The sequence below is a fragment of the Theobroma cacao genome, chromosome 8 (genome assembly GCF_053813885.1).
Source record: "Theobroma cacao isolate CCN51 chromosome 8, ASM5381388v1, whole genome shotgun sequence".
NCBI classification, from domain to species: Eukaryota; Viridiplantae; Streptophyta; class Magnoliopsida; order Malvales; family Malvaceae; genus Theobroma; species Theobroma cacao.
Window position 1 is genome coordinate 6,604,941 of NC_142646.1, and position 13,384 is coordinate 6,618,324.

At 31.6% G+C, this 13,384-nt stretch overlaps 1 protein-coding gene across 1 annotated transcript; it reads left to right on the top strand.

Annotated features, from left to right (window-relative positions):
- Positions 1-1,469: 1,469 nt before the first annotated feature.
- GONST3 (golgi nucleotide sugar transporter 3) lies at positions 1,470-5,481 on the top strand. The gene is made up of 3 exons (XM_007019029.3): positions 1,470-1,613; positions 2,517-2,599; positions 3,843-5,481. Exon 3 carries the CDS (start codon positions 3,843-3,845, stop codon positions 4,956-4,958), a length of 1,116 nt encoding a protein of 371 aa, XP_007019091.3. The 5' UTR covers positions 1,470-1,613; positions 2,517-2,599; the 3' UTR covers positions 4,959-5,481.
- The last annotated feature ends 7,903 nt before the right edge of the window (positions 5,482-13,384 follow it).

The following is a 13,384-nucleotide window of genomic DNA, read 5'->3' on the forward strand; positions in this document are numbered from 1 at the left end:
AACTTTAGAACTACCAGCAATAGCTACTCTGATAGACTAATTTTAAGTCGTATAAAAGTAGCATGAATTTGGTTAAAGTATTATATTAATAAAAAATAAAAAAAATACCTTCACATTTAATTTTTAGTCATAATTTTTTGTGGATCTATTAATTTTTAAAATAAACATTTCATCTCAAAAGAATATTTTATGTTAAATACATAAATCTAATCGTTAGTCCACTATTAATATTTTCATCAGTTTGATGATGTAGTAATTTTAAAAATTATCATATTATATAAATTATTTTTTTTATTTTTATCTTTTGAAAAAAAATCCAAATCTGGTTGGTATTGGATCTCCCTATGCCCTTGGAAGGAGCACCAGATCTGTGCTCCCTGAGAACATATGAATGGTGCTCCTCACGAGCACCGGTGTTATCAAACAGCACAGATTTGGTGCTTCCTGAGAAATTTGACCAGATGTGAATCAAATCTGATCATTAATAGATAAAAAATTAAAAAATAATAGATATTTTAATGTAAATTTTAATATTATTTAATTATTTAAAATATAATATTTATTAGACTTGATAATTCATGTTAACGTGTAGTAAACGTGTCAAACATGATTAGACACGAAACACGTTAAGGTTAAACACGAACACTACACGTTTAATATTTGTGTCTTAAATTTAAAATATGTACACGTATACGTTTAATACACGTGTAACACGACACGACACGATTAACACGTTTATTAAATATGTCAATATACGATACGACACGATTAATAACACGTTTAACGCAATTAATACGTTTAACATGATTAAATAAAAATTTTATAATTAAATATAATTTTATTATTTAAATTTAAAATCTATAATTATAAAAATAATTATAATAAAACAAAAATAATAATAACATCAAATAATTACCAAAAGTTAAAAATTAAGATTGAGCATGTATAATTACAATATATCCTTTATAAAATTAAAAAAAATTATTAAAATAGTTATTTAAAATTATTTATATAAGATTAAAATAGTTTTTAACTATTAATTTTTAATAGGTTAATAAATGTGTCACGTATACACGTTTAAACACGATAACACGATTAAACACAATAACACCATTAGATAAACGTATTTAAACGTGTTTGTCGTATCTGACATATTCAGATACAAAAATTTTCATATCTTAACATGTCAGACACAATTAAACACGAAACACGTTAAGATAAATCAAAAACTTGTTTAACCCGTATCTTTTCGTGTCGTATTCAAAATTTCAGATCTAATATTTATTTTGTAAATTAATAAATTTATGTGTAATTATAAGTAAAAGTTAGCAGTGATAAGAGTATTTTATAAAAAAAACAGCTAAATAAATATTGGACCAAATGATCAGGTCTTGGGTTGGCCCAAATCTTTTAATTAATTTACTAAACCTTTCCCAAATATACTAATAATTGCCCAAAAGGCAGGAAAACGAGTAAAGCGAGAAAACCGAAGCAAAAAACTAGTTAGTGCAAGAAGCAAGTAGCAAGTAGCAAGTAGCAAGCAGCAGCTCACTGTTAAAACGCCACTTCAAGATCTACTCACAAAGGAATTGAAGATTTCCTGATCTCCCCAGGTAAACGTTGTCTTTTTTTTTTCCTAAAATTTCTATTTCCTATTTTATTTCTTTGTTCAACTGATCTGAAAATGGCTTTGATTTCCTTTTCATTTACGCATTGCATGGGCTTATTTCTCTTTTGTTTTTACTTCAAATCTTGTTCTAAATTTGCAGTTTTCCATCTGGGTTTTGTTCTTTCTTTGTCTTTATTTTGTGGGGCTTTTGGTATTTATATTGTCCAGGGCTATCGTCCATCCAGTTACATAATCTTAAGCAAAGTTGCTGTCTTTTTACTCTCAGATTTGCTTCCTTTTGAGGAAAAACGCTAGGAAAAACCCAAGAATTTCTTACTGTTTTCTGTAGACCCACATTTTATTGGTGCATTCTTTTTTCCTTCTGGGAAATACCCTTTTGTGTTAGGATTGTATACATATCGTGAACTTTGGTCAAGTGGTGAATTTTTCATGGACAAGGTTTGATTGTTTGGTTTTGGATATCGGTTGACAAGGTTGTAGAACGCGTGCTTCTTTGTTGCTTATGCTTACCAAAGTTATAATTGGCCTCATAGAGAGGTATATGTGTAGTATGTTTTTTTAGCATTGAGCTCTTAGAGGGGAGGTAGGTTTGTATAAGATAACATGCTTTTTGAATGACCCAAGCCAACACATTAAAAATTATTTGTTCTTACTATAAATAACACCATACAACGGACATTGGAATCATAGAAATGTATTTTGATGCTTAATCCAACATTAAGAATGGTGTGTGTTCTCTCATATGATTTGAACTTTATTAGTCCAAAGTAGGCATGCCTGTCATTCTCCTTGGAAACTTGTGCTATGAATGTTTGGTCTAGCATGGTATCTGGTGATTTTGTTTTCAGCCAAGAGATTTACATCTTCTATATTTTCTTCATTGCAGCATTTTAGAGGAGGATTGGGCTGCAATCTTTGACATTAGTGGTGATTTATCTTGTTGGTCATTTGCTGCTCTTCTACTTCCAGGTACATAAAATATTACAAAATGGTTTTTGATAAGAGCATATCTTTTTTGACAGATCAAACTTTGGTTAACCATTGACATAGCAACATTATTTGTTGAACTAGTGTTGCTACTATTTTATGCAATTTTGAGGATGTTCTAGTTACTGTTTATGCTACTTTGGCGATAAAGTATGTTTGTAGTTATATTGCTGTAAGGTACTTTGCTTTTGTTATGAGGAATTTATATGTTCCTGTCACTATTTCTATTGGTATTTACAAAGGAGGGTTGAAATTCAACATACTAGTTATTATTTCTATTGGTATTATATATTATGTGTTTGAAATCATACTAGCTAGAGGGTTGGTTGAAATTCAACATTGCAATACCCCATTTAAATTCGGTGTCCTATTTGTTGTTTCTGAATACAGCCGTGAATCAGTTGAGAGCTCTTTCTGATCAATATACTTGGAGAGCTTGGTTTGCTTCAGGGTTGGCATTTTCTTGGGTTCTGGCCTTTTATCTTGAACTTTAAGTCTAAAAATTCAGCTAAAATTAGATCATTATCAATTTTTTAGTGCCTGTTTCAAAATTTGATACATATCTATCTTGTATCTTGATATTTGATTCATTTATATTCTGAATGATAATCAAATTAACCATAAGGAGGACAATTAACCATGTTTGTCTCCAAATATGTAGCATTTTTGCATTGAATAGTGGCTCCCATAACTTGAACTTGTGCTGCTGCTCTTGTCAGCCCAAGACTTCTACTATTGCACTGGATAACAGTCCCTTCTGTATTTAATCTAAATGATGTTTTGTGGATTTATTTTATTAAACAACGGATTTGTTTGGTTGTGGATGAGTCTGATTGTTATTTTTAGAAAACAAATGGTTGCTAAATGTGGTGATATATTATCTTTCTACTCCAGGGCTTCCTTATAAAATAAAACTAATATTTTATTTCTGTTGATGTGCACCTCAGCCGGAGAGAAATATCACATTTTATGTGCCTTAATTTTGCATCCAGACAGTGATTGCAATAGCATGTACTGGCTAAATTATTTTAAATTTTGCTTTTGCATAACTGTAGTCAACTTTTAAATGTTGAATGAAAAGTTTTCTTCCTGCCTCTGCAGCAGGTTCAATTGGCAAAAGATGGGGTGGGAATATATAAATAGAGGCCAGGCACACACATGTGCACACAATACACACTTGCTACTAGCTAGACCTGGTAATAACATTGTGTATGTTCTTTTTTAGATGTCTAAGGTTGTGGAGAGTCCTGTAGTCAATGGTCCTGAAGCCCCTGCTCTCTCCAGCAAAGCCCAAGTAACATGGTATAGTAGTTTACTCAAGCAAGTATCTGTCTACGGAATAGCAGCAGGATACTGCATTTCAGCTTCTCTTCTCTCCATCATCAATAAATGGGCTGTTATGAAATTTCCTTATCCAGGGGCACTAACTGCTTTGCAGTACCTGACAAGTGCAGCTGGTGTATTCCTCTGTGGACGGCTCAAGGTCATAGAGCATGATCCGCTGAACCTTCTGACCATGTGGCGGTTCTTACCTGCAGCCACTATATTTTACCTCTCTCTCTTCACCAACAGTGAGCTCCTCCTACATGCTAATGTAGACACTTTCGTTGTCTTCCGTTCAGTGGTTCCTATGTTTGTTGCAATAGGAGAGACCCTTTTCTTGCACCAGCCATGGCCTTCAATGAAGACATGGATCTCATTAGCCACCATTTTTGGTGGCAGTGTGCTTTATGTTCTTACTGATTACCAGTTCACATTAACCGCCTATACTTGGGCTGTTGCATACCTGGTAAGCATGTCCATAGATTTTGTTTACATAAAGCATGTGGTAATGACTATTGGTCTAAATACCTGGGGTCTTGTGCTGTACAATAATCTTGAGGCTCTCCTACTGTTTCCGCTTGAGCTACTTATAATGGGGGAGTTGAAGAAAATAAAGCACGAAATCTCAGATGAGTCTGACTGGTACTCTTTTCAAGTGATTTTGCCTGTGGGTTTATCATGTTTATTTGGGTTGGCCATCTCGTTCTTTGGGTTCTCTTGCCGAAGGGCAATTTCTGCTACAGGGTTCACTGTTCTTGGCATAGTTAACAAGCTATTGACAGTTGTGATTAATTTGGTTATTTGGGACAAGCATTCCACTTTTGTGGGGACAGTAGGGCTCTTGATCTGTATGATAGGTGGGGTCATGTATCAGCAGTCTACAAGCAATACGCCCAAAGCCGTGAATGAAGCTACAGCCCAGGAGAGAGAGGAGGAACAACAGAAGTTACTTGAAATGCAAAGCAACGGAGAGAGCAATAACAATGAAAAGGAAGTCATTGAGATAGAAGAGAAGTGAAAGGGTTTAAAATTGTTCCATTCTGGGCTTTCCTCCATCTGCATATGAAGAGCATTTTTAATTTTGGCATGGTTGATGAATTCTTGGGGCAATTTGTCATCCAAACAACAATCTCCATACGCATAGAATACTTGCTTTGAAGATCAGGCGCAGGTCTAATATATATATGGCATTTAATCTGGTCAGTCTTCCATCGCCCAAACTCAAAACTTGACCTGTTCAGATCGATACTTGATTTCTATTTCCCATCCAACAAACTAGAGTGGAGAGAATTTTGCATTCTTTTGTTTATATTACTATCATGAACATTCTATTAACCCAAGCAATTTCTCATCATCTTACTGGTGCCTTGGGTTATATAGATATAGGTCAAAATACATTAGTCACATCAAGATTAGATTCGAACTTTGGTTGCTAACTAGTTTTCTCTTTATAGGACCATTATTCAATTTATTGATTGTTTGTTACCATTTAGTGCCTCTTCATATTTATAAATAAAAATATTTAGTTGTTACCACAGTTATGTGTAATGTTCCTGGATCATCAATAGCGAACATTAGATGAATGGTTGAGTGCTGCAAAGAACCGTAAGCCCTTTCTGTTTCCACCCTGAAAAGTGGAACCAAGAAAAATTTTTGCTTTGAATTGTTCTGCACCCATGAAATGTGGTGGTTCTTGTACTTGAATAAGCAGTCATTGCTTTATTTAAAGGCCATTCCCATTTGCAGATTTTCTGAAGAGATTACAAGTTAAGCTTTCACAATGGCAAGGGTCATTGGGGGCAGAGGATTTACCAATTACATGGTGCCATTTTGGAAATTGGAAATTTTATGGTCAAGTTGAAACAAACGAAATGTTTCTAAATTAAAGCATTTTTCTGAGATTTTTTAATTATAAGTGATTGGAAATTTTCAGGGATGGCAAAACTTGAGCTACTTTATGGAGGAGTGGTTTTTACTTTTTTGGAAAATATGGATGTCCAGTCTCGCCTCGCCTTGCTAATACTATTATTTATTTTTTATATATTATATGTACATATTTTGAGATTTTTTAATTAATAAAACTTAAATATTTATGTTGAAATTTGAAAAGTTGAAACTGATTAGGATTATTTTTATTATATTATATAAGATCTTTGAAAATTATATTAAGTTTGGCATATTAAAATTTGTATCAACATTTTTTTTCTATTTAAAATTATGATAGTTATATATTATTATGTAAATCGACATGTAAGATTTGAACAAAAAAATTAAACATTATTCTTTTTGTTAATAATTTAATTAAAGTGATCTTGATGGACGACGCGAATATGAATGTTAGAAATATTCATTAAGACAAGGAAAATAAGAGTTTAACATCCGCGGTGGAGGCCGGTGCCCGGTGGCCAGGGGTCTTGGTTGTCTAGGCCAGGCCCTGGCCGGATGAAGGGATCCCCGCCCCATTGCTGTCCCTAGAAATTTCCAAAGCTTTCGCGTTTTCCCAGTTCTTCATTTTCTTTGTTCGTTGCAGGGCAATGTCAGTTCACATGAAAAAGTTTAAAGGAAATTATGGATGAGTTGATAACTAGTTTACAATTTGACAGCACAACTCCAAATCGGACCGATAGAATGTGCAGAGAAAGATTCGAGCCTCGAGCCCGGGCCCAATCAGCCTATGTGAGCTTGTCAGTAGGCGCTGAGCCCAATGAGTTAATTGACACCGGCTGTTCTAAACCAGACAAAAAAGGGGTTCTAGCCTGCCTTTCGGCCGAAATGAGTCAATTACTGAACAAGCCCCTGCCACCAATTTCAGACCCACAAACTACATATCAGAAAATGGTTAGATCATCACTCACAGCAATAAATTCAATTATTCTATATCCAGTTTTTACCAAAGGGTTAAAAATTGGGATCTTACCCATTTGTCACGTCCAATCAAAATTCTTGGCCACTCCTTTATTCAAAACTGCACGTGACATCGATGTGATCCTATTGGAAGCTAAATTTCAACACGTTCCTGAGATGGGGGGTGACCTTTCACAGCAAAGAGCTAACCCAACACTGCAAGCGGCAGCAGCAGTGGCAGAGATATTTATTCGATTGGGTTCCAACATTTTCAACACGTGCCCGGCCTAGGCCTACTGTTCAGTGGTCATCACAAAAGAAGTTTTGTGGTAAAAATACAAAAACAATTCGTTGGTAAAAAAACACCACCTCTCTTCTTGTAAATGCACTATACTGTCACTAAAAAGTTAGTTAATTTTTGCTCTTTCCAATGATCTTGAGGGGGTCTTGACTTGTCTTAGATATAACAATGATGATACTGCATGACCTTGACAAGTACTTAACACTTTTTTAAACCATAATTTAATATTATATGAAAGGAATTTCAGTAAAGCTGAAGCAATACTTTTACCTTTTTATCAACATGTCTAAACTTTTGACTCAGATTTAAATGTCATTAAATTCTTTAGGTCATGGGTTTTTTTCAAAGACAAACAACTGTGTCTTTCTAACTGTTTCCCTCTTCTTTGGTGAAAAATATGTATGACCACGAGAGATTCCTTGCCTTACAAGAATAAATTCATTGGTTATCTTGATGAATGGTTCACGCACGAACCAACAATTAATATCTTACCAGAAGACATGTAAATTCGCTTTCGATAAAATTAATATTTGAATCAAATTTCATGGGTGGGAATGTAGCTTAAGCCTATGAAAATGGAACAATAATTTCAGTTGCCGACAGTTGTACCGTTAATATTAATGAACAGATGTTCGACATCATTCAATTGTCATCTTAACTTGTTGAAGCCCAGAGTTGCCAAACTATCCTAACGTTTGAATGTTAGAGGGATTGTAACAAATGCAAGGGGAACGTGATGGTAATGTTGGCATTCAAATAGGAGAAAAAAGAAAAATACAAGAATGAAAAGAGAAAGGAGAAAACAAAAACCCTTTAGTTTGACCCCAGTGGCAAAGCTTAAGCCCTTTTTTTTTTTTGGGGGGGGGGGGGGTGTCAATGTCCATTCTCTTTTAGCAAATGAATTAACTAAATAAATTAGTATAAAGCTAGAAATCTATATATGATAGAATTTGGACTTGGATCCTAAAGATTGTAGGTCCTCTTCATGGCCATCGAGACAAGGTCTCATTGGCATTTGGGGTACCTTCGAAGCAATATTCAATTAGAGAACTCATGAGTGAGGAGCCATTGATTTTAGGGTGTGGCCCATTGAGTACGTTGATGTTTGAGTGTTAGGACGGAGAGACAGGGAGTTGTGTCTCTCGCCCACGTTATGCATCATTCACCTTTCGCACGGCACAAGAGAGTACGAGTCCTTTTCCATTGCTTTAAAACAAAGGACCCCACTCCACCCAATCACTCTACTTCACTTAATTGCTTGTTCAGGTGGATCTCAAAAACTTCTAACTTCTTATTTGATTTAGTCTTTTTTTTTTTCAATTTATTTACTTCTTAAAAATAAAGATTAAATCAAATAAAAATTATAATTTTTTTTTAAAAATAAAATTTTAAAAAAATTTGAAGAGAAGCTTAAGAGAGAGCTTTCTTTCCTCTTCTTTTAAACACATGCACTCTCTTTTCAAGAAATATTCCATTCTCAATCAATCTCTTTCTCCTTTTCTTCTTTATGCAAATCACCCCTAATCTCCCTCTCTTCTATCTCTTTATAAAGAATACTAGGAAAAAAAAAATCAAGCAAAAAAATAACGAAATTTGCAGCAAACTTGTTCTGTTTTAATTTATTAGGTGCTTGAAGATAATATGAATATCCTTTATAATCATTTTAATCAAAATTAAAATTTATATAATTTATTTTATTAAATAACTTATTAAATAATTTTAATTTAATTTTAATAATAATTATTTTTTATAAAAACTTTTTAATAAATTTTAAATTAAAAAAAATCATATCAAACAGACGATAAAACTAAACCAACCAGCCTTCAAACATGGGGATGTGTATAATAGGGAAAATTCTAATGTTAGAAAACTCTCAAGACAGAGGATACCAAATGTACAGTTTTTGAAGAATGAACGTTGGGGTGAGTCCTATGTTGAATATAGGCCTCACCAAAGCGTTCCTCCCTCCATCAATGAAAGTACTTAAATTTTTTTTTTTTAAAAAGGATGTGTGTGGTTTTTAAGAATTCAAGAATCCTACTTTTAGTTTTCTAGAATACGTGTGGGAACATGTTTATATATGTTATGATTTGAAAACGAAAGTAGTTTGTTTGTATAGGTTTCATTTGGCAATTAAAACCAAACAAAGCCCAAGGCATCAATCAATCACATAGATGCATGGTTACATTCCTGTTGTATTTATCCTATGCAAAGTCTTATGTTCAAAGTTAAAACACCAATTACCAAATATCCACTGATTGGTTCCTTTTGGTTAGTAGTGTTTAATGAATGTAAGAAAGGGCATAATTTTTTTCCTTTATCTGAAGTCCAGTCAAGGCACTCAATCACATATTCCTTTCACATTAAACCCCTCAACCACTCTCTTTAATTTCTCTCATTTACCCAATCAAAAGAAGAAGTAGTCAATGATTCAGCTCCATTACAGATTTTACTGCCGAAGGGGCCGCCTATAATTTCGCTGATTTTTTTAAAGTAGAATTTCAATGCTGTCTATCAAGCCTCACCCACCACCCCATGCCGTTTGTGGTGCACGTTGGACTTGAGGTGGAAAAGATTTTATCCATTTGAGGCAGCCAAAGTTTTATCCATTTGGCTGCTGGTAACAAGTCAACTTTCTCTAGCTAGGCTGATTCGGGCACAGACTAATTCGCAACAGGTGACATCATTTTTATTATATTTATGTGTTTAAATATTATATTTATAATTTAATTGATATGTGTTTTATTTAATCACCAGTCTAATAATATTCTTCAAGTGCAGGGATAATGAACCATCGTGCGGCCTGGATAGCATCGCAGGCATGACAAACTTATCATGGAGGGGAAAATTCACGGGATATCATGTTAAACTTTTGACATGAGTATGCATCTTAAAATCAATTGAAAATAGTTGAGATGGACCTTGTTATATATAGCTAGAATGCTCTATTTTAGAAATTTCATAAATACTTTGAAAAATTGGACTCAGAAATTCCAATGGGTAGTTTATCAGGGTTTTTTTTTTTTTTTTTTTTTTATCTTATATAAGCTGGCAAAATTTTGAAATGTGTTCCATGACAGTATATTTATAAAAATAAATAAATTATTAAATAGACATATGAAAATTATATATCAATTTAATCGTGAAATTTAAAAATTTCATAACCAATTTATATAAAATAATAACCCTTTCTTTTTCTTTCTATCCAATTATATATAAAATTGCACAATGTTTAAATTTTTAAGAGAATAGTTGTTGGTTTATTTGTTTGATTTTTTTAATTTTTTCATGGTATTTAGTTTGGCGTAGTCATGTAATATATATTAGATTTGTGGTTGCAGTTTTAATTAATATGCTAATTGTAATGTAAATGCTCCAAAATATTGTAATGTAAATGTAATAATCTTATCAAGAAAATAGATACCCAAATAATATAGCTGATTAGTCACAAATCATAATAATATGAAGGGGTTGACAAACATTTACTAGTACTTAATTTGCTTTAATCATAAGAATTATTGTACTTGGAATATGGCACACATCAACTACTTGTGATTAACAATTGACAAGGATCTATCAATTCTTTGTTTTGGGTGATAATTAATCAAACTATTTAATTTTAACCTTGATTGACAGTGCAACCTGCCAAATTTGCTTGCCCTAGGTCTATATATAACTTCGATTTCCGTTATGAATATATATATAATTATGGAGATGAATTCATTCATTCATATATAATAAGGAATCCGAATCCGATAAGGTTAAATGAAATAATTTGACCGGTTGTTGTGACTCAAAATTTGAATCGACCTCAACCCATTGTCAACCACAAGCGTTTCAATAATTGATTCAAGTTTAAATCCTTGACCCTTTTTAATTTTCCTAATTGAAATAAAAAGGAAAGGAATCCTATACTTGGGATAGTGATGGGTGGTGAGGATAGATTCCACGAAATTCATGACTAAAAATATTGGGTTAATGATAGAAGTTACCTTGTGAAAAAACACTTATTCTTGTTTCTAAGCGATCTTTAAAGCATGAGAAATTTTCAGATTTGGTATAATCCAGTTTTTCTTTTTTGGTTTGATGAGGGAGTTTTAGGATGAATTGTTGCTTTCATTTGTTTTTTTTTTTTTTACATTTTAGGTTCATGAAATTCTTTTCTAGAATTTAATAATTATATTCCATTTCATATTATGACCCACCAGGGAACCAATGGAGTAATCTTGTCTTAGCTGATGACAAATTTTTGTTCCTCAAATTTTGACTAAAACATATATATTCAGTAAAATAATTTTAATTTAATAAGGAATATTGAAGCAAAACTAAAATCGAAAAAAAGGGTTACTGATCAATTTTATAAACTTTTAATTATTTTTTAAGCAAAAGTACTATCTTGGTTGAAAATATAACGGTTTCAATAGTTCGAATAAGATACATAAATTTGTATTAATTTTAACTAATAAAAAAGTTTTCATAAATAGACTTCAAAGTCTCAAAACTCATTAATCAGACTTGACAAAAATGATCTTATAGATTTCTATATTTGTTTACCTTTTGGAATCAAGGAAAAATGGTTAGTGGACTTGATTATTCCTTCCTTCTTATCATGAATGTTTCATTGTTTACCTCTAGTTGTTAATTTTTTATGAATTTATCAATAAGTTTGAATATTGTTTTATACTGACAAAAGAAGGAATTAAAATTTGTAATTAAAAAAAAAGGAATGGGAATTACATAATTGGGGAGTGGGGACAGTACACAATAATATTTTGTGCACACATTTATATTGAAATATACTCATCAAATTTATTATTAAAGCACATAGATAAAATGAACTCTTCAACTAGGGTGAAGTAGTTTGGCATCGAAAATAACATTTTCTTTGTGAAAATTTTAGATTGAATCATATGAAAATCTTTAATGAATACCAAATAATCTTAGGGAAATGCAATTTCGAACTAGAGTGATGAAAGTTGTTCAAGAAATATGAATAATAATGTGTTTTCTTCAATACCATTAAGAATCTTAAGAAAAACAAAATTCCAAACCAAATGCATCTTTTACCTTTGGTACTGATTTAAGAAAGACAATTTGGAATTAAAAAAAAAATCAAATACATTTAAAAATTATACTCAAACTTTTTGGACACTAAAGAAAAGCATTATGATTAAAAAAAGCATAATGTTTGAAAAATTCTTAAATTTTTTAAAAATTTCAAATAAATGCTTTTTTTTATTATATTCAATCAAGTTTCTATATTTTTATTTTGAGTCAAATACGTCTTATGATTAAGGGTTAATTAACTGCATTAATCAAAATATCACTTATTATTTTATATCTAAATGGTGCTGTCAGGGAAGATAAAAATGTCACATAACTATATTGTAATTCTACATCATCATACCATGTCATCATCCATTGTAACATGTTAAACGTGCTATGTCAACATTATATAGTAAAAAAATAGTAAGTGACAATTTTGACTAACAATAGATAGTCAACCATTAATTATAAAAACTTAATTGATTCAAAATAAAAATATAAAAATTTGACTAAACGGAATAAAAGAATAAAAATTTATTGAAATTTTTTAAAATAATTCAAAAATCTTTTTAAATATTATACCAAAAAGTTATAACTCAAACTTATAATTCCAACTTGACCTCCTTTCTCTTTGAATTAGATAGGCACATGCTATCACTCATATTAATTATTCCAACTTTGAATTTAATACTTCTATACAATTGGCCCAACGGCTATTACTTTGTAACACTTTCAAAAATGCATAATGTCGAATATTTAACAATATTGTAAATCTTTTTTCTTTTTTAACTTTTTTGTTCTTAATGATCCAATCCATAACTGAGCGAGAAGTCAATGTGTTCCACGTCATACTTTTTAAGTCATACCACGTGATTGTGCTACCATTAATAATCTAACTCTTTCTTTCTCTTCTTAACTGATTAACCTCACGTAATTCTCGTACAAAGCAAAGTTTGTGGGGGACCGCCAATGCATAATTATACAATGATAATCATGTTAAATATGATAACAATAATAATACTTTTAGTAAAAGCAATTAATTATGAAAGCTTCCACTTTAACATTTTATTGAAATTCCATGATTCGATCATGTAATTAAATAGTTTATATAAATAATTATGAATTTTTTTTTAAAAGCATATGATTTTAGAAATGTCGATGATAAGATATCTATTTTTTTTTTAAATATCTTATTTAATAGGGTACTCAAATTTTACAAATAACTTATTAAATTTTGGAATTATTATCCCTAC